The sequence below is a fragment of the Zophobas morio genome, unplaced genomic scaffold, assembly GCF_036711695.1.
Source record: "Zophobas morio isolate AGI-343-1 ecotype UQ-CSIRO unplaced genomic scaffold, CSIRO_AGI_Zmor_V1 ptg000012l, whole genome shotgun sequence".
In the NCBI taxonomy this organism is placed as follows: Eukaryota; Metazoa; Arthropoda; class Insecta; order Coleoptera; family Tenebrionidae; genus Zophobas; species Zophobas morio.
In genome coordinates, this window is record NW_026972117.1 from 21,657,141 (window position 1) to 21,679,294 (window position 22,154).

Consider the following 22,154-nt stretch of genomic DNA (forward strand, 5'->3'; position numbering starts at 1 on the left):
AGAACGGTTTTTAGGATTCCATGATGTAAGTGCTGACCGGACGGCCAATGCTTTATTTGAACTGTTAATAAACGTTTTGAAACCATTTGATTTTGAAAATAAATTAATTGCTCAATGTTATGATGGAGCTAGTGTGATGTCGGGTGAATTAAACGGTCTCCAAAGTAAAATTAAATCTCTGGTTCCTTCGGCTTTGTTTACTCACTGTGCGGCCCATAGATTAAATTTAGTGTTGCAGCAAGGGACTAATGGAATTTCCAAAGCTAGAATTTTTTTTGCAACAGTTTTAGGTATTCCGGCTTTTTTTAATCAATCTCCAAAAAGAACATTTACTTTAAATAACATTTTAAAAAGAAGTATACCACAGGCTAATGAAACCCGTTGGTGCACACGTTCAAAAGTTGTTAACTTGGTTCATCAAGAGTGGGATAAGCTTAAGGTTGTTTTTGAAACGATTGTTAATGACAAGTCCTCTGGAATAGAGTCTATTACAAAGGCTCAGGGTTTCTTGAAATGTTTTGAGGACTTTGATTTTGCTATTTTCACTGTAATTTATAATAACATTTTTATAATAACTGATCCCTTGTTCAGAATTCTGCAGAAAAAAGTTTTAGATGTGAAATACTGTTTTTCTCAGATAAATATGGCTGTTTCACGCATTAAATCACTGAGGAACGAGATAACTTTTACAACAATTTTTGAGTGTGCTAAGTTGAGGACTGGTATTCCAAACAAACGTGGGAAAGTAACTGATGAAGCAGAGTTAATTACAACTTACCGCATTTTATTTTATGAAATTTTAGATTGTATCACATTTCAGTTAGACGTGCGATTTACAGACCTAAATAAATTAGAATTTTTGTCTCTTGTGGATTCTGCCAAATATACAGATTATCGCAACGAGTTTCCGTATGAAGCACTGAACTCATTAATGAAAACTTATCCAAAAATTTTTCAAAAAGATCGTTTATTAAATGAATTATCAAATATATATTATGATGATCAATTCCAAAATAGTGATATACAACGTAGTTTAAATATTATTAATAAAGAGTTCGAAGACGTTTTTCCTGAAGTTAATAAACTGCTATCTTTAATAGTAACAATTCCAGCAACCAGCGTAGTTGCAGAAAGAAATTTTTCCTGTCTAAAACGTATTAAAACTTATTTGAGAAGCACCATGTCACAAGAACGTTTATCTGGACTCGCACTAATGTCAATAGAAAAATGCTTAGTAAATGAATTGAGCAGAAGACCTGACTTTTATGACGAAATCATAAATAAATATGCCACATTAAAAGATAGACGTATAGATTTAATATACAAAAATTAAGTTTTCAACAACAGTTCCGAATTAATTTATTATTAGTTACTTTAATTGTTAAAAGCCTCAATTGATCGCGACAAATTATAATAATGTAGGAATACCTATATATTAAATAGTATTCGGCGGTACCCCAATAACCATCTTGGATGAGCCTCACCGACTCAAATAGTCGCGAGCCGCTACTGGTTTCAGTATCTATTGTTTACACTACCATACGATTAAACAATAATTATTTGCCATGTAAATGCTATTACAGGAACGATAATAAATTTATTAACTTGTCCAGTGCCCGTCCGTTCTTACAAATGTAGTGGAACTTCCATTCAACGAAGTCAGAAGTGTTCTTAAAACGCAAAATTCAAGGTAAGCTCGTCTATCACACGACAGTTTCTGAAACCAATAACATTCCGAAATGTGTTTTGGTCGGGTATGTTTTGCAGGAAACGCCAATAAATCCCACTGTTTTCAATATAATTTGATAAAACGTGCGATTCCACCGTCGATTAGGATTTAGGTCAAAGTCGGAACTGAGGTTGCAAGAAATTCTCTCTCGTGTTCGAAAACAAAAAAAATTTCCTCTCAAGTGTCACGAGTTGGGCAAGTGCAGACAAAACAGTTACGTGCCTACTCGAGGCAACAAGAACAATGATCTATTAAAATGTGCCTGATATTTATCGCTTTAATTTGCCGTTTTTGTTGACGAAGCGGCGGTCGTCGAAATTTCTGCTTTCCAAAGAATTTCCCATTGTATTAATAGAAAACGCCCACGTTCAAGCGCTCGGTTTAATTAATTCCAGGTATTAGCTTTTTTTTAGACGTGCGATTTATGAGTTTGAGAATCGAAGAAGATTTTAAAGTTTTCCTGTGTAGATATAGATCGAATGGAAAGAAGGAAAATAAATATGAAATGTTGATCTTTCGTTTGGCGTGTTTTCAGTGGAGTGAGTATGAAAAGTGCAAAGTTGTGTAAACGCCGAAGTAGTTTACAAGTGATGGAAATTTACTTAGGTTGTCTCTGAAGGGGTCAAGTGGAGATTAAAAATAATAAATTATAACATAACATTCTAGGATCTGTTATAACTATTAGTTTCACTTCAAGAGGCACTAATACATATTTACTTGCCTAAAGTGCAGCTAACATTCACTCATTTTAAATGCAGAACGTAATTGATTAATAAGCCAACAATAGTGATAGCGTTATTAAAAGACCTGAAGCGATCTTCGTCCAACAAACCGTGCCTGTTTTCCGAAGTAAAGTGCAAACTAATGGTTTGAATTGGGTCAGTACTACTAGTATATCGTATTTATTTTGAGGATGGGGCCCTTATAATTAGGTATAAGTATGCAAATATACAAAAACAATTAAGGGTATAGTATACATTTTGACGGATGTCTAATTTCTTAGTTTAATGTGAAGGTCGTAAAGTTCAAAGTGGGTATTCATGATTTCATGGATTTAAATATCAAATCTTCAAGTCGCCCCACGAAAAAACGTAGATGACGATAATAAAGTTTATTTGGTTATACAAGTTGCAGCCTTGATAACTGAATTCTTATTGAAGACGTTAACGTGTTTTAAGTACAATCGAATCTGGCGAGAATTTAATTTACTTTCTGAGCGCACACTAAGTTTTTCATGTTTTTTCGACGTTTCATGACCTGTAAAGTACGAAAAAAAGTGGTCTCCCGATTCCGTTTGTCTGTGTCGATTTCTGTAAAACAGATAATCTCCGAGACCGATTGTTGACAAATTTTGTATGTATAGTAAATTTCTTTTTCTTTTTATAACATAAGATGCTCCTGCACTTGTGGTGTATGAATCCGTGTTGAGTTTTCACATCAGATTTTTGAGAAAAAAATCAAAATTGTATAACAACATTTTGCAATTTAGCTTTGAAACTGCAGAAACGAATACTCCGAAGTCCTGCAAACGTTTTGAGATTATCGTAATCGTGGTAAATCGTTAACCAAACTTATTGGTTTAACCCCCTTCAAAAATTGATGACACTAACTTAAAATTTTGTCTAATAAATCCTCTCTGAAATATGCAAAATATATTTTATACTTGTGGTTTATCGATGTACTCATAGTGTTTAGAATTATTTTTACAGGGTTACTCAAAAAAAATTAATGAATTAGGCATTGCATCTTATCGAAATTGATACACGCGTCCTTGCAACATTGTTGATGACGTCATCACAAAATTTTCTAATGGAAAAACTCACTTGAAACGAATGCGTAGCACGCTTCTCAATATTTACTCTAATATTACAAACATAACTTTATTTTAATTTATAAGGGTTATCATAGAAATAAAATTCAATTAATTTTTTCAAATTTTTCGTTTTTCCAACTTAATTTTGTTCAATTTTTCAATTCTTTACTTCGAAATTTTTAATTTTTCGATTTTTCATTATACATTTCCTTGATTTTTCAAATTTTTTATTTTTCATTTTCACGATTTTTCATTTCCTGGATTTTGTATCCCAATTTTTCGTTTCTGCATTATCTTTAGTTTTCAGTGTTTCTTTCGATTTTATAATTTTTGGTTTAATCAATTTTTCAATTCTTCGATATCCATTTTTGTAATTTTTCCACTTTCCAATTTTTGGATTTGTCGATTTTCCGATTTCCTTAATTTTACAATAAGTATTTCATTTTTACGATTTTGCACATTCTCGATTTTTAGGTTTCTCAATTTTTAGTCTGTCGATTTTCCAATTTTTCGATTGAATGTTTTTAAAAATTTGCATTTTATACTTTTTCGTTTCTTCCTTTTTGATTTTTAAATTTTGTAATTTTTCCATTTTTTTATTCGAAAAGTTAAAAAATCGAAAAAATTAAAAATCGAAGAAAACTGAAAAATCGAAACACTGAAAAAAGGAAAAATTGCAAAATCGAAGAAGTGGAAGATCGAAAAATTGAAAATCGAAGAACTGAAGAAACGAAAAATTGAAATATTGAAAAACTAAAAATCGAAAAACTTAATCTAAGAAACTAATAATTAATGAAAAAACGGGAAAGAAAGATAAACGTATTGAATCGAAAAATTGTAGAATTGAAAAATCGAAAAAAACAATGTAAATACAAAAAAGGAAACGAAACATTCCAAATCGAAAACTTGTGAAATCTAAAAATTGAAACATCCGAATGTTGGAAAATCGAAAAATCGAATAATTGCAAATTGAAGAACTGGAAAACGTAAAACTGAAATATTGAAAAACTAAAAATCAAAATTGTAAATATCGAAAAAAATAATTGAATTAAAAAATTGGGAACGAGAAAAAACAAATTCAATCGAAACATTGGGACACCCAAAAATTGTAAAATAGAAAAATTATAGAATCGTCAAAATTGACATAAAAATCGTGAAAAATTAAATATCGAGAAATTGAAAAATTGAAAATCGAAAATTGCAAATTGAAAAATAAAGTCACAACATTGAAAAACTGAAAAATTGAAAAAAAAAAGAAAATAAAAATCGGAAACGAAAAATTGCGCATTGAAAATTGAAGAAATGAAAAATAGAGAAATTGAAAAAAATGAAAACTCGTGAAATTGCAAATCGAAAACTCGTGAAATTGCAAATCGAAAAATTGTGAAATCTAAAAATTGAAACATCCAACAGTTGTAAAACCGATAAAACTGAAAGAGTTGCTTGTCGTACAATAATAAAAAAAATGGAAAATTGCAAATTTTGGATTTCCAATTATTATATTTTCCGATTTCTTTAATTTTAAATATTTCGATTTTACAATACATATTTCGTTTTTTCGATTTAGCACTTTTTCGATTTTTCAATTTTTGTTTCTTCAATTTTTTAAGTTCTCGATTTTGAATTTTTAGATTTTTCAAAGTTTGATTTCATATTTTCTCATTTTTGATTCGGAAAGTAGAAAAATTGAAAAATCGAAAAATTGAAAAATCGAAAAACTAAAAACCGAATATGTAATTGCAAATCGAAGAAATGTAAATTTCGAAAAAAATTACTGAATTAAAAAATTGGGAACCCCAAAAATTGAGAAACCAAAAAATTGTAGAATCGTCAAAATTGTAAAGTAGGCAAAACTGTAACATTGACAGATAAAAAAATTGAAAAATCAAATATCGAGAAATTGAAAAATTATAAAATCAGAACATTGAAAAACTGAAAAATTGAAAAAAAAAAACGGAAACGAAAAATTGCAAATCGAACAATTGTGAAATTTAAAAAGTGAAACATTGGAATTTTGCATTTTTTTTGATTTCCAATAATTATATTTTCCGATTTCTTTAATTTTCAATATTTCGGTTTTAAATTTCCCGGTTTTTAATTTCTCGGTTTTTAATTTTTCAATTTTTCAAGTTCTTAATTTTGAATTTTTAGATTTTTCGAAGTTTTCATTTCATTTCATTTTTGATTAAATTTTTCAATTTTTCCATTTTTTGATTCGAAGATGAAAAATTGAAAAATCGAAAAACAAAAAAAATCCGAAAAATTGAAAAATCGAAAAACTAAAATCGAGAAATTATAGAATCGTCAAAATTGTAAAGTAGGCAAAACTGTAACAGTGACAGATCGAACAATTAAAAAATTAAATATGTATCGAGAAATGAAAAATTGAAAACCGAAACATTAAAGAAATAAAAAAAATGAAAAATTGAAGAATTGCAAACTGAAAAATTGAGCAAACGAAAGGTTAAAAAAATTGTAATAAAAAACATATCTAAAATCGGAACATTGAAAAATCAAAAAATTGTAGAAACAAAGTGAAAATAAAAAACGGAAACGAAAGAATTTAAATCGAAATTTTGAAGAAATGAAATATTGGAAACTTAAAAATTGAAAATTCGAGAAATTTTAAATCGAAAAATTGCAAAATGTGAAAATTGAAGAAACCAAAAAATGAAAAATTGAAACGAGAAACCGAAAAAATAAACAAAATAGAAAAGTGAAACCAAAAAATTCAATTCGAAAAATTAAAAAAATGAAAACCGCAGAAACTCAAACTGAAAAATTTAATCTCAAAAAGTCGAAAAATTGCAAATCGAGATATGGTGAAACAAAAAAAAAAATGAAAAATTGGGGAGCTGCAAAATTGGAGTCATAAAAGCTGTAGGAGTGTTTTTTACCCCACTGTTTTTTACTTTATAGGGGTTATAAGAAAACAAAAAACGCAAACAATTTTTATAAATTTTTGAAAGAGGCAGGATTTGTGGGGCTGCACTTCAGGGGCGAAGGAAGTTCTGTCGAAATAACCCTGTACCAATTTTTTGAAGTGTCAGTTTTAAATATGCAGTTTGTTGCTCATAATTATTCTATTTGTGCTAATTTCAAGAGACTTGGTTGTCGTATTAATAATAATAATGGGTATGTATGATAGTCTTGATGAATGAGACTAAAATTCTATAATTAAGAAAAATAACTCGACTTTTCTACGACCGTGTAATAGCTGTTTCACATACAGTACGCCTCTTTATGAGGATAAGTAGGCGAAATGGTCATTTTGTGCCATATCAAGATCAAATCCCGTTACTAATTAAAATTGTGTAATTATGTTTATTACACTTTTGTACCAAACGACATTCAAAATAACAAAACAAAATTTCGGAGCTGATCACTACAGTCATCCTGGATTACAAGAACACTAACTTTATTATAGTATTCCTACTATTGTCTAGTTTCACGAAGAAAAAAAAGATAATAATTGTGAGAGTAGTTGATGAACGTGCTTCCAACGAAGAAAAACTGTAGATAGAGATAGACAATCTTGGTGTCTTCCACACGAAAAACCACGATATACCAGGTTTCCTGAAACCATTATCAATAGGAAAAGAGATACAACAATTTTTATATTTTGTTTAATCTGACACTTTATTTGTGGCTTGTTGTCACGCTTTGAAAATGTTTCGTAACAAAAAGAAATTTGAAATTGTGAGTGTGAAAATAGTACCTGTGGACTATTCACGTTGCCAAGGTAATAATTAACTTTTGATGTGACTCATAACCGCTGATTCTGCTCGATATAGATGTACAGGTATTCCATGAAAAAATTTCCACTCACTGAAATTTACGTGCGAATGGTAGGTTTTTCATAAAAAATCATGTGCTTAATAAAAAAAATTAACGAAGTTTTAAGTAGTTAGTCAATAGAATCTAAAAATACGAAGGCGAAACTTTCCAAAGATAAGGCGTTCAGGATTCTTTGAAAGCGTTTTTAAATGTTCCGAGAAAATTTTATCGTTTGAAAACGGCCAAGATATGCACGACTATGAAAAACAAACAAAACACTGACGTTTAGGAATAGTTTTTTAGTTTAATTTAAAAAAGCAATTAAAGTGCTTGGAAAATCTGACAGGATTTATTATCCGAGCAAAGTCAGCGAGTTTTTATATGGTTTAGTTGCGGTTTCTGTTCGAATGTTTCGATAAAGCTTTCACTTGGTTTCAGGGCCTGTCCGGCCCAAGGCTATTTTGTTCGTCCGACACATCCAAGCGTAAAAGTTGATATCGTGTGTTTGTTGCTTTTATTTTTTGGCAAATTAAATTTAATGGTCTTAAATATAGTGTGATCCGATTTGAAAAGTTAATGGTTATTAATAGTCATTCGTTTCTGTCTGCGAGCTTCAACTTATGTTTTTTTTAAAGACACTGTATATATTTTTTAGAGATTCTTCTACAGATTTTTTTCGTAATTCATGGATGTACTATGATGTCATTTTTGTTAGAAAGTTGTGGTAAAAATTAAATTAATTTCTTTGTCAAAAATTCATGTTATTTTGATGTTGAGTCTGTCAGTTTCTTTTTTAACAACTTTTGATATTAAAAGTCCTTGCTTCTAGAAGTTTTGCTACAAGTTGCAATTTAGGTGACCCTTATTTTGGGCTAGTTCTATAATTTAGAATCATTCTAACATAAATTGTCTTCTAACAAGTTAATCACAAATAGTGTCAGTAACTCTAGGTTAATGTGAACACAATCAACCGAATAATTTTCTTAAAAACCTTAACATCTGTGGTACAAATCGAATTAAATTCATCGTTCTTCGTTCATGGTGAACTAACCCGAGTAGTATCTCTCTTAATTACGTCGTAAGCTAATTAGACTTCTTCGATCGTTTCCAACATACGAAGCCAATTAAGTCTTGTGCTACCGTAAATGTGGGAATTAAACCTGATAGAGAGCCGCTTTGCTCGAAGTAAGTGACCTCTCGGTGTACACTTCTTCAACGACAACTTTTTTGTTTTAACATCCATTACAGGGTTAGAATGCGACACGTTATCATTCCCGTTAAGACAATTCCAATTAAATTGTCGCTTGCAATAAATTTGTAGTTCATACAGATGTTTTAGCCGCGCAAGAACTGTTCTTTCTCATCATCGGTCAAGAACTCTTGCCATTTGCGATCGATTGTATATGGGGCGTCGCTAGATTTTTTGTAACGATTGTAGCTGAAAGTCGCCAATCGGTGTTGGGTTTTTACTTTTGTAGCAATGTTTTGTAACACCTGGCGATGACGTTTGTTTTTTTTAAAGAGAATTAACTGCAAGAGTAGTGACTTTGAAAAGTCATTAGATGTTTCGTTAAGGTTTAATTTATCAGAGACGATTTAATGGAAACAATTTCCGAAGTTGGCGCCTTCCAACATAATCTAATTAAAGTCGAGATGGTGATTCAGTTGGAAATCCTTGCTGTTTACTTCGGTGGAGGCCATTGTAGCTTTTTTCTTGCTTATTGCTGTTTACGGTGATGATGGGCGACGCTTGTGCATGATTTGCTCCAATTTGCTTTTCAATTAGTGTCGGTTACAGTTATTTTATCGAGTTCAGTCAATATTTCTCATTAGAGGGAAGATGTGATTAATTAAGTGTAGACTTTTCCGGATGATCTGAAAAAAAAAAGGAAAGCGATTACGATTTTCTAACGGCAGATTGCCCTGGTTCGAAACAAGTCCGACAAAAATGAAAAATTACTCTCCCTGAGGGTGAGCGTAAAAGGGAATATAAAAGCACCTATAAAACAAAAAATAATAAAAGCAAGTGTCGTAAAAGAAAGTTGTATTTTTAGATGGAGTTTTTGACAATGCGGACATGATGTGAATGACGGATGTCTAATTTTTTTTACACGATCACACTTTTGGTGGATGGGGAGCGAAAGTTCATTAAATTCAAATTAACCTGTTTTTGGAAAATTAATGAAAAAGACGCTTGTCCCTATTCAGGATACTGATGACCCTCTTTGGGAGCTTAATTATTCTTACGCAATGCGGCTGACACCTACGCTGGCGCCTTGTGCACACAATTTATTGTTCCTCTGAAAAAACTCGTGTCAAAACACTGGTGGATATTTTCGAGCCGTTAAGATTAATTACATTTAGCAATAACGCTGTTATTGGGAAATTTTGTGGGTATTCGGTGTTCTGGTTTTCGTTTATTCACCCCCTAGCACACTTCACGTCTAGTGGGCGGCGTATAAAAGACATAAACCAGGTGTTTTATGAGTTTTTGCGAAGGTGTTGCCCATTCGTTAAGAGCACCCAGAACTTTACACAATTTATTCGACTTTTTAAAATAATTTGTGTTTATTAAGGTATGGTTGTAAATTGTTCGGGAGTTCTACTTTTTAAAAACTTCATTCTATAAAATTTTTAGGCATCTATACCGGGTCTCTGGAAAATGGCGGATTAAGTCTCAGCTACGCTCTTAACAATTAAATGGTGAGTCTGGGAAAAATATAAAAAAAAAAATCCTTCATACATTTTGGCGAAATTATAATGATTTTAAAATTGTTTTTTTGCTACGCTTAACAACTAAACAATATATTCATTATCACAATAAGCAGTAATAAAACATTTAGTTAATATTTCTCACGCCCATGACCATGTTTTATTACCATTTCATTTAGAATCTACAAAGATATCGTTTAACTTTTCTAACTTTTACAAATAAGATAAGAATTTTGTAAAAGTTGGTCATCAGTACTTGCTAAGATAAAACTGATTTTGGCAAATGACATACCCCCTAAGAAAAGAAAGGGTGGGTGGGCGTGCTACCAGCTGCTAAGGTAAGACTGATTTTGGCAAATGAGGTACCCTTTAAGAAAATAGAGGGTGGGTGGGCGCGGCTAGTACGTGTAAAGACAGGTTAACCCCGCCCACCCACCCCACCTGCATTTCAGTGATCCGTTTTATCTGCTCCGAATGAAAGATCTTTTACTGAACAAAAATAAAATCGTTAAAATGAGAACCGCGGGCGGGTGGGTCTAGTACCTGCCATGATAAGACTGATTTTAGCAAATGACGTATCCTCTTAGAAATTTAATTAAATTGTTGTAAGAAACACTGGAGGCTCCAAAACACGTTCAAATTCTTTCCAAACAGAAATATGTACCTAGAACCTCAAAAATTTAAGCCAAAGATTAAGCTCCACCCATACCTGCCCTGATCTCAATAATAATGAAGGTTTTATCCATTGGCAGACCTAGGAACGGAGCCTAATTGCAAAACCATATTTCCTCATAAAAATTCACCATCTTCGTGTTTTAACTTTCTAAGAATAAAAAAAATCATCACACTTGAGAGAGGTGGGTGAGCGGGGTTTATATCTTGTCTTTTTTCCTAATATACATAGTATTATTTGAACAACACGATACTCAAAAATATGTAATCTTTTTGTAAAGAAATAAGTATTTTGACGTTAAGTTCCGCCCCCTTGGTTCACGGCGAGAAAAAAAAATCATCACAATTGAGATGGGGCGGGTGGGCGGGCTTACATTTTGCCTTTTTGTTTTAATGTGTGTAGACTTCTTTTCACAACATGAAACTTACAACTTGTTTAAAATGGAAAATTTGTATAAGGAAATATCGATTTTGCAATTAGGCTCCGCCCCATAATTGCAAAATCCATATTTATTCGCAAAAATGTACCATTTTAACCATGTTTTAAATTCTTGTTGTGAAAAGATGGCTAAGAAACAAAGGCAAAATGTAGCCCCGCCCACCCACCCTATCTCCATTGTGGTGATTTTTTTTTATTCGTCGTGAGCCAAGGGGACGGAATTTAACTGCCAAATCCTTGTTTCTGTACGAGAAATTAAAAACATGTTTTTAATTTCTTGCCCACCATTTTCAATGTGTTTTAAATTTCGAAGAAAAAAATCATTACAATTGAGATGGGGTGGGTGGGCGGGGTTTATATTTTGACTTTTTCTTAATTTACATTTAAGAAAAAAAAAGGCACAATACAGGGTGTTATTGAAAGGTACGTACAACAAAAGTGACAGTTCTTCGCGAAGTCTAAGAAGTCTGAAAAACTTAGTTTCTGTTATCAAAATTATAAGGGGAAAATTAACTCTTATCCAACCTTTTTAGACGCTACTGAAGAATAAATAGGTAAAATTAATTTATTTTAATAAATCCTAGCAACTGTAACAATAAAACTTTTGTCAAGACTAAATGTTGCTATAGAAACGAAAGATGTTCTTTTTATCAGAGGCGTACAACGAATTTGGACATAAATTTTAATAATGTTTATCTCTAAAAGGAGAATACTTTTACCTGAACTTTTTTTTACTTTTAGCCCCCATACTTCGAGACCAATTGCCGATTTTATTTTGTACGTATCTTTCAATAACACGCTGTATAAGCCCCGCCCGCCCTCCCTGCCTAAATTCTGATGATTTTTTTTATTCGTCGTAAGCCGAGGGGTGGAGCTTAATTGTAAAATTCTTATTTTTCTACGAGAAATTACCATGTGAAATATGTTCTTAAGTAATCGTGACGAATTTTTCATTCGTTGTCAGACCGAGGGGCGGAGCGTAATTGCAAAATCGATATTCCCCTATACAAATTTACCATTTAAACATGTTTTTAGTTTGTTGTTGTGAAAAGATGACTATGTATATTAAGAAAAAAAAAAGCAAAATATAATTTTCAAAAACAAAAACGGGGTCCCAAAATTAACTCAGAAACAGGTCAGGTCAGAATTTTCCAAAAATAGAACACCAAAGTTCCCCAAAATTGTGCTAAATATGTAATTTACAAAAAAAATCTCCATGGGCTTACAAAATAATACACCATGGGTATCCAAGAGTCTCCCGAATTAAAAAAAAAACAAACACAACCATACCTTTGTACATTCTAATTGAAATGGTAAAATATGGACAAATTTTGAGTAAAAATTTTGTTGAACTTTTTTCAATTTTTTTCAAGAACTTGTATCTGATTCGTTTAGTATAATTTGGAGTCAAATTTTCTTTAGCGTTTAACCTTCTATGCGATAGTTTAAAAAGATCCTAATGATCTGTTCAATAGTTTGGGTTATTATTTTTCAAATAAAATCGCTAATAGACCAGACATGCAGAAGGAAAAGTGGGACCTTTTTTTTCCATTCTGGGAATTATGAAACTTCAAGAACAGATGAAATTGGTTATTCGCTAAATTAATTATAAGATTTTGAGTAGATATGTTTCTATAAGGTTCTAAAATCAGAATTTCTATAACGGAAAAATGTTAACATGAAACGAGATGAATCTATTTCTCGTAACTTGATAAAATGGATTAACACGTCAGGGCGTGTAAAATTTGTGGAAATTTTTGTAATAAATTTTATTCCGACAGTGCGATAAATTTAACTTTCTCGATTTATTATTTGAATTAGATAAATAGATCATTACTGCATTTTTATATTTCAGTTGATTTTAAAACCTCCTGAAGTAAGTTGTAGGTTGTAGGTGAACTCCACTACATGTACTCCACTCGTGAGTATTAGTTTTATTTTGACATAAGGCTTGAGGTCAACGAAAAAAATACCTGGATTCATCATGATTCGCTTAGTTAAAATGGATTTGTTTTGGTTGGACTTGACCAACCACTCACCTTGATCTTGAATTTTAATCAAACATACTTCATGTAACTTTATTTTGCGCCAGGACTAATTATTGGCAATTACCAGCGAGCGGACTCTTCCGGGTAAGGCGGCAAACCTCCAATGCAATGATGCTCCTGAATGTCGCGTCGGAGCAATTAACCTTCAGGCGGCTAACTGTACGATGCAAAAAAGGGTTAGTTTTTCTTTGAAATTAACGCATATCCAGCGGCAGTCATACTGCACAAAGATCATCACAAGCCTATGGACTACTTGAAGGTCCCTCATAGCGTCGCGTCGGTCCCTGGTAATTATACAAAAAAAAAGAAACAGCTACAAAATATTTAAGTAAAGTATCTGGATTTTTCAATGTTCTATTATTAGTTATTACATTTTTTTTTATGTTTCACACAAAGAACTACGGTTAATTTGGATAAAATCTGTCGTTACAATTTTAAACTTCCACAATGACTGGCTATTTTTTTAATTCATTCATTCACTATCTGTGTATAAATTTCACACAAAATACTTTAAAGTGTCCAAGGTTTTTGAACACCAAAAATTAAAATTTAACCTACTTGGATAATAAAATTAACCTAACACGTTTTGTTATGCTAACAAGCCTATTACACAAGGACGTACGTAATTAATTCATTTTCACCACTTTTTTTTTAACACCTATCAGCCTCAATCCAAGTGAGTAAAAAAAATTGATTGATAGCGTTTAGTGTTGTTTACCTTTTTTCTTCGCGAATTCTGGGTGATTTGAACGAATTGGCAATACTTCGTATGGGTTCGAAACGCGTGTAACTAGATGTGAATTGGAGTATAGATCGCACTTTTTTTATAGACGATTACGATGACGTGAATCGAAATGTTATTTGCGTGACATTTAAATTACCTTTCGGCGGGATTCATTTTTTTAAACGACAACAATAAAGTAGAATTAATTCAGTAACCTGTTTTCGACGTTGAAAAACAATATACACAGAGCGTACATTGACTTGCGAAATATCGTCGCTGGGCTCGTAGCCTTCGATAGCTCAGTTGGTAGAGCGGTGGACTGTAGAGGTGGCAAAAGCTGATATCCATAGGTCGCTGGTTCAAATCCGGCTCGAAGGACTTTTTTTTTTCCTGTATTTTATAATAAAAAGGTAACAGTATTTTAGTCGAAACTAGTACAAACATTATTAAAAGTCGACGAACAATTCACGCACAATTCACGTTAGTAAATAAAATTTATAGACAGTGGTGTAGTGAAATTTGTTTGTGTATCGAATTGCATGTGTGAACGAAATTGGAAGTCATTTGGCTGAATTTACGAGGAAGATGTAGCATAGCAGAATAATGGCGCATTGTTTGCGGGTTTTTATGTGACGATTGACTCTAGGACGAAATTGGTTATTTTATTGTTCTGCAGAATGGGGTTAGTTGTCTGAATTAATGATTTTTGAGCGATCGTATTGTTGAAAAATCTAATTCTGAATTTTAATAACGTTTTTGAGGCCTTGATGGATGAATATTTCATTCTTGGAGTAACTAGAGCAAATCGTTATTTCACAACGGCGTGGAAGATGATTGATATTGAGGAAATATTTTTCCGACGTTGGAACTTTGAGTTTGTTTGATGCAACTACATGCTTGTGAAATTTTTAGGATTTTTTAATTTTAAAATGCGAATGGTCATTAATAGCATCCATAAAGTTTTACGAACTGGTGGGCATGTACCAGGTCGATAAGTTTGTTGTCGTTATCGTAAAATTATTATTATTAGAATTTTATTGATGCTTTATTGAAGTAATAATTTTGGGTTGATACAATGGTTTATGAAGCCGAGTTCATTATTGAATATTTTTATAGCGATTATATTTTAATTAAATACCGCCTTTGACGTATGTTTTTCTGCGCGTTTACGATCTCATAATTCGACCACTTTTGAAGAAAATTTTGAAACAGTTGTAACGTGGTTTAATAAAACAAAGTTTTCCCGTGAATGGTGTTTTAACTGGTTTGACAAAAATGTCACCGTGTTTGTAAAACTCGATTAATTTATGTACATATGAAGATTTTGCAGGGTGACCTCGACAATTAGTGTTGATAGGTTTAAATGTTTTGACGGGTTTTACACAATAATTACATGTTTACTGTTTGCTTAATACACAGAAAAAGTTGCAGAACACAGCTTATTATGAAAACGATGAGCATATACAATCATTACGCTTTATAGCCTATTTATAACAACACTTAAACAATAAATAAATTACTTTTTTACTAACCATTACGATAAATAATGAATATTCTACTTTTTTTTACATAATAAATCGTTAGTGAGATTGCATCATCGTTACATTTCATTTTTGCCGAATATTACCATCGTAAATTACCCAACAAACATCGCTAGAAAGCAACATTTACGTCTCAGTGATGATTCCTTTTAACATTTTTGGTATTTTCACCGATTTGACGTCTTTAAGGAGCAATGCGCCCTCATTTGTTACAAGTAAAAGACACAATGTGGGCGCTTCGTAATTCAATCTTTGGCTTTATGTCAGAGTAATAACATTTTTAACAGCTAGCAATCAGGGTAAAAATTACTTCTCTTTAGCCGCAACAAACAATACACACCTACGCAGTTCCAGGATATAAAGCCTAGCATTGATTGAAGTTGGCAGATCAGATGCGTTGTGAAACTAAAAGATTCGAAATCTACAAACCGTGAACCGTTTTGTGGTTTTCTTTCCTCGATGTGATAAGCACACTTCCTTTGTTTTGTTTGTGTATGTGAAGTATTGTTTTTATCGTTTTGTGCGACTGTGGGACATTCCCTCTGTGATCTAAAAAAAGGTAGATACACAATTTTAAATTGGCACTTTCTTTGTGCGCAACCCGCGACGAAAACGAAAGGATTCGGTGAAAATTCCAGCGAAAAAATAGAATTTAATTAATTTCCATCAGTCCGTGGGAGGTATTAAGTTCGTTTTTAAAAACGAGTTTTTGTGCGAAATTAATTGTTTTTGTGCGTCGGACGATCAACGACTTCCTTGTTTTCGGGTGGGCTGAGTAAATATTTTGTCGCAAAAGGTACTCATATTTTATTCATTTATCTTGAAGAGTCGACAGATTGTGGAAAATTTCATTCTGTCGATGTTGTTCACCTTGTTGTTTCAACTAAACGTGCAAACATTTGATGTCTTTTTTAATTAACTTTACCTGTAATGATTTTTGTTGGTAAAAAATCAGAAAGCTGCAAGTGTGGAACGAATCCCTCATTCGACATGTATGTAAATCAGTGTGAAATTATGGCATTATCCTTGGGCAAAATCTAGTAATTATAATGGACCCGAAAAAAAATCACTTTCATGCACAGCTGAAATTTTTTAACGAAAAACGTCAATAGAAAGTGATACTTTCATCTTGCGTATCATCGTTATTTTGTTAATGGGTTCTTGAGGCATTTTTGCATGTGTCATGCTTGTAATGGATATCTTGTATTAGCTATATCTTTCTCGAATTTGATTTATTATTGAGCTAGATGTTGGAGAATGCTTGGATCTCACGCGATTCGATTATTTGGACGCAGATATCCAATATTCGTGTGAGTAGTTCCATTTTGAGTTCGCTAAGCGAATTAGACGTTCTCGTTATTTGTTTGAATTGTTCGTTGCACAACTATCAGGTTCTTTCCAGACTGGAGTCTCCAAGATCGCCGATGTAATTAGATTTCTATTTTATGTTAGGTTAGAATTTCTTAGTAGCAGTGTTATTATTTCACATGTTAAAGAAAATTTATTTTAAAATAGAATGAATTCTAGATATTTTGTAAATAAATATAGATGAAAATTTTGTTAAGCACCTGGAATAAAATTATCCGAATGATACTCGTGAAAAGATCGTGTTTTGTTTTGGAATGTGTGATGTTTTTCAAGTACCACTAAAAATATTTTTGGAAGCCTAATTTCGGAAATTACAGTTTCATTTTAAACATCAAAATAATCGATCTGTGTGCATAAATTACTGTCGTTCGTAAAATTTTTATGTACGATGTGAATTGCTTGATAGTTTGAGTTTGCCGTCACTGCCATAAAGTAGGAGTAATAGGTAAGGAATGTTCATTTTATAAAGCGGACATTGAAAAATTGCTACTAATTCGAGTACTTTGGGCTAATTTAATTTTTTTTGTTATAAAAATGTTTAGCAATGTTAAATGAAATAATTATTCTTATTCTCTAATCAATTATATTCAGAAACTATAAAATTTTCTAACTATTCCGCGAATACCGCCAATCACTGTTTGCACAGGTTTGTTTGTGATTTTCTTCATAGCAGGAGGCCACATTTTTTTAAATTCTCCAACTAATGATGTTGTTCGGCCATCTTTTCTTAACACTGATTTCATATTTGCCCACTATCGCCCAAGTGGACGAAGCTCAGGACAGTTGGGTGGTTTATCTTCCTTTTTTAAAAACTGTACATTATTGGCATTAAGAAGCTCCTGAGTGGCACCACCGTAGTGAACCGAAGCCAAATCTGGCCAAAACAATGGGGGGTATGATGTTTGCAATAAACAGGCGATAATCGCGTTTGTATACATTCTTTCCTGTAATCATCGCCCCGAATTGTTCCAATCGTAAAAAAAAACTAAAACTTTTTAGCCCACAAGAACAAATCGGTTGCCACACTAAGACTTTTTTCCCAAACTTTTCAATTTTTTTTTGTTTTCATGTCATCGAGGACATCTTCCCCTACGACTGCATTATAAAACTGGGAGCCGGGTAGTGTATTGCAGTCCATTTTAACCTTCGTTTCGTTGTCCATCAAAACACAACGATTTTTGTTCCTGACCAAAAGTGTTTATAACTTCCTGCTTTTTTTTTTAACTTTGTGCGCTGCTTTTCGCTTCTTTTTGGGATTTTTTGCTTTAATACGTTCTAATGTGATTCCGAGTCTTTATATTTTGTACAGTACCTACGGTAACACCTTGCTTTTTCGGTATTTCCCACACAGACATACATTTCTTTAATTTTAGCAGTTTAATAATGTTTTCCTCAATATTTTCGTTAAGCGGGCCTTTTCTCGGTCTGGATTTGAGCAAATCTTCTAAAGTATTAAACTCCCCAAACTTTTTGATTATTTGGAACACTGCTGATTTTGAACATTTAGTTATTTTAGGCAGTCCCCCCAACGGAAATTTTTCGTAGCTTCACTTTTGCAAAGATAATTTTCTTGCCCCAATGGCGATTCGCTTCATTTTAAAAAGAAATAACGTTATTTTGAAAACAAAAATGGCATTTAATAGATACAACTTAAAGCTTTCATATATAAAAACTAGAATAATTTAGATTAAAAATTAGAAAAGTGGCGTTACTTTAAAGGTGTCCGTTTAATAAAATGAACACTCCTTATTAGGTTTTTATTGTGGATGGAATCTGCGACAGTATACAATGTAGAATAAAATAGAAATGTTTTGCTGACTTCTCTAAATTGTTATATCAGTGTTAAATAACAATAAAATTTGCGTTCGCTTTCCTAATAATAATAAAATTAAAACACGCTTGCGTGCTAAAATGTTTTCATTCACGTCTGACTCATAGTACCTTTGTTCCTTCCACACTAGCAATCCGAGAGAAAGTCAGGACTGTAAATTATCATTATCATAGTCCTAAGCGGTTTATTGAAGGGTTCCGTTTGGAAAAAGAAAGTCACTAAGTAATGACCAACCCGAATTTTGACGTGTTTATAAGAGTTTGTCATACTTTTTGAAACGTTTGTCTAGAATTATAAGAATTTTATGGGCTCCCTGAGTTAATTCGTTTTATAGCCATTTTCGAACCGTACCTTTTCCAAGAAATTTGTACCTGCCTGGCAGACTGCCCGGCGCGGGCCAGTAAACATCGGCTTTCCTCTGACAGGCTCTTTTAGCTGTACAATAAAATTGACCAAAGGGCTGTAAAACGAATTAACTTTAGGGGTCCATAAAATTCTTATAATTCTACACAAACTTTACATATACTTACTTAGTACTTGGACAACACTCGGGGTTTATCAAGCAATTATCATTTCAGAGAATCGTGCTTAAAAGATTGCACAGCCAACGTAAAAGCCGCAACTTTCTTGGTGTCCTCGCCGAACTCACGTTTCTGGTAAACACAAATCAGATTCTCTGAAAAACTGAATTGCACCTTTCCATTGATATTCAAAAAAATGACCGGTGATGGGCGGGTCATGGGTGTCACATTAACAGAGAAAATTAAAGATTTAGTTTCCAAAGGTTATGAATTTGTGTCAAAGCTATATTTAAACAAAACTGTTAATGTTTTGTAGCAATATTTAATTAATATGTAGAACGATGGGTACACGGCTAACTTTTTTTTTTTTATTTTGATTGTAATCTAAAACCAAAAATTTATTTCGGAAAAGATTTCGAAAAAAAAAACTGCAGCTTTTCAGTGTAACACAATTGCTGGTACAGAATGATTATTTTTTAAAAATTTCTAAGCGTGAAGGTTTGCTGTTGTTTATTTTCCGTGCGTTACATTTGATGTGGAGGTTTCATGTCTCCGTTGTTTTGTCTGTTCTTCTGTTGAAATTTGCTAGAAGGTACAGTTATTTTACTTGTATCTAACGGCCCACCTTATTTTTTAATTTTAAACTAAAAAAAATTACGTAATGAATTTCTTCGAAAATAGGTAAATTACAAATGTTGATTTACAATATCAATTAAAATTTATTTGTTTATCCATTTAGGAAGTTGATAACGTTGTTTCAAAAAATTATTAAACAATGTGGTGTTTGATTATCTAATAAAAATATTAAATAAATCTTCGTTACCTTGAGATGTGCTATTGTTTGTGCTTTAAAGTAATAATATTCTATTTTAGAGAATTGTTTACACAGAATGTTAAAAAAAATGAATGTAGGAATCGATTTATTTATCGTTCTTCTCAGAAACAACTCACTAATTTGCGAAACTTTGCGAACGTTATTTTTACTATTACATGAAAAATGACAAAAAAAATATGACGATCTGAATTTATTGCATAATTTTTATTTTTGAATGTTTTTAGACAGTCGTGAATGTCTAGAAATTTACAATTATTAGCACAGTTGACTGATTTTGAAACATTCTACGCCTATTCTATGATGATTCCCAAGTTATGCTGAGCAATATTTGAATTTTCAAACCGTGTGCTCTTCGATTGTTCATATTTTTTAAAAATAATGTTTTTCGGTGGTTTCATATTCTCAAATACGTAACTAATAGGAAGAACTTCCGGTGAAACTTTCACACCCTTGTTTGATTTTCACTTTTAGGTCTTCAATTGTATCCACTGATTGTCTAAAAATCGTTTTTCAAAGTCGGAAACAAGAAATAATCTAAAGGTGTCAAGTCAGCTCATCGAGGTGGGTAGATCGGGTCTGTGTGGGAGCTCATTAAACGGTCGTCATCAATTTTAAATTAAATTTATTGGAGCTGTTTGAGCTGTTGCGCCATCATGCTGAAAATATCCGTTCTGCAATTCTTCAAGATCAAGCGGGTCAATAAATTCCTGCAGCATGTTCTGGTATCTCGCAGCTGTAACTGACTCCTCCAAATTCCAGTTTTTTGTGGGTGTAATGGCGTTTCTTCGAAAAAATAAGAATTTTCCGCATTCCAGATCCCGACATTTTGCGAGTTTACATAGCCTGCTATATTAAACCAGATTTTATCACAGAAAAATGTTATATCGAGAAAATAGTTCATTGTTTGATTAACCCAGTTACAATAAATCATTCTTTTTTTTGTGATCAGGTGGTTTGAAAACGTGCATTTTGTAAGGAAAGAACATCAGGTCTTTTTTAATAATTTTCGAATAAGTTAAATTCTTCTTAAAGATGTGTGGGGATTATCACCCATAACCTGTCAGACATTTTCAACAACCTCGGGAATTCATTTTGTTCATATGCGACTTCCTGATTTCCTCATAATTCTTCAAGCCTTATGAAATAATTTTATCACATAACTGAGTATCCTTGAAAATTAGCTTCAAGTAAAAGTTTTGCAGTTAAATTTTGACAGGAATAGATGCGAAATGACAAAGCTTCAGAAAATGGATACATTTTTGTTAACCAACAAAAGAGTCAAGAATTCACTGATATAAAATGTATTGTTCATGTTTTTTTTCCACGCTGTCAACTCAAAATGGAACGCAGTATAGATATAGATTTATTATAAAAATAGGATTCTAATTTTTGCTTTTCAAGCTTAACCCCAAAGAATGTGATAGGGGTTTTTTTTTTTTTGTTACAATATTTCTACAAAAGAATCAAAAATACAAATTTCTACCACATGAAGGAAGTAAAAAAGCAAAACAATGTAGTGTCGAAATGGTGCATCAAAACAGAATATTTTCATTTTTCCAAAATGTGGAAAAACAGTATGATGTTCATTAAAAAAATACTGCTTTAAAGTACCAGAAATGAAGAAGTTATAGAAATTCTTGTAAATGGCCAATTTCAGTTTTTTTCGTACGAAAAATATTCACGATTAGTCGCCATAAATTAGCAAAAATTTAATTCAAATGAAGTCGTTTTCTTGACACGCAAGGTCTCAGGAGTGTCAGCTGATGAATTCAGCGCCCTGCAAATTTAAGCGTTATGAATAAAAATTTGAAATGTCTGACCCTCGAGATTAAATTTTTCCGCGGTGTTTGTAGTCGTGCAAATATTGCTTAACGAATTACGGGTATAGAAAGGAAGGTATTGTTTTATTATGTTGTGGAGTTGAAACGGTTAAATTGAAAAGCACACATCATTTTCTTCCATCACCAAATGTCATCCCTTCAAAACATGTGTCAGCCAAAAAATACCGTCCCTCGTCGGAATTGGAGCGAGTATAAAAAAAGTAGTTGCTACAGTTTCCACCTGGCCAGTATACCACCTTTTCCCCGCCCCCAAAACCCAATAAGTTTCCACACGAAAAGCGCTTTGATCACCACATCCTCGCC

At 32.3% G+C, this 22,154-nt stretch overlaps 1 protein-coding gene and 1 non-coding gene across 4 annotated transcripts in view; both read left to right on the top strand.

Moving 5' to 3' along the window:
* LOC135128006 (serine/threonine-protein kinase tricornered) overlaps positions 1-22,154 on the top strand; it is a 112,969-nt gene that overhangs the window by 13,057 nt on the left and 77,758 nt on the right. Inside the window, exon 1 of one of the 3 annotated variants that reach the window (XM_064054780.1) lies at positions 7,175-7,284. The exons of the other annotated variants lie outside the window; for them this stretch is intronic. Within the exon in view, the coding sequence (XP_063910850.1) occupies positions 7,212-7,284 (73 nt within the window). The 5' untranslated portion in view covers positions 7,175-7,211. Of the gene's footprint in view, positions 1-7,174; positions 7,285-22,154 lie in introns of those variants that run through there. 3 annotated transcript variants of the gene reach the window in all.
* Trnay-gua (transfer RNA tyrosine (anticodon GUA)) lies at positions 14,203-14,292 on the top strand. The gene is given in 2 exon segments: positions 14,203-14,239; positions 14,257-14,292. It is a non-coding gene; the product is annotated as a tRNA-Tyr (tRNA).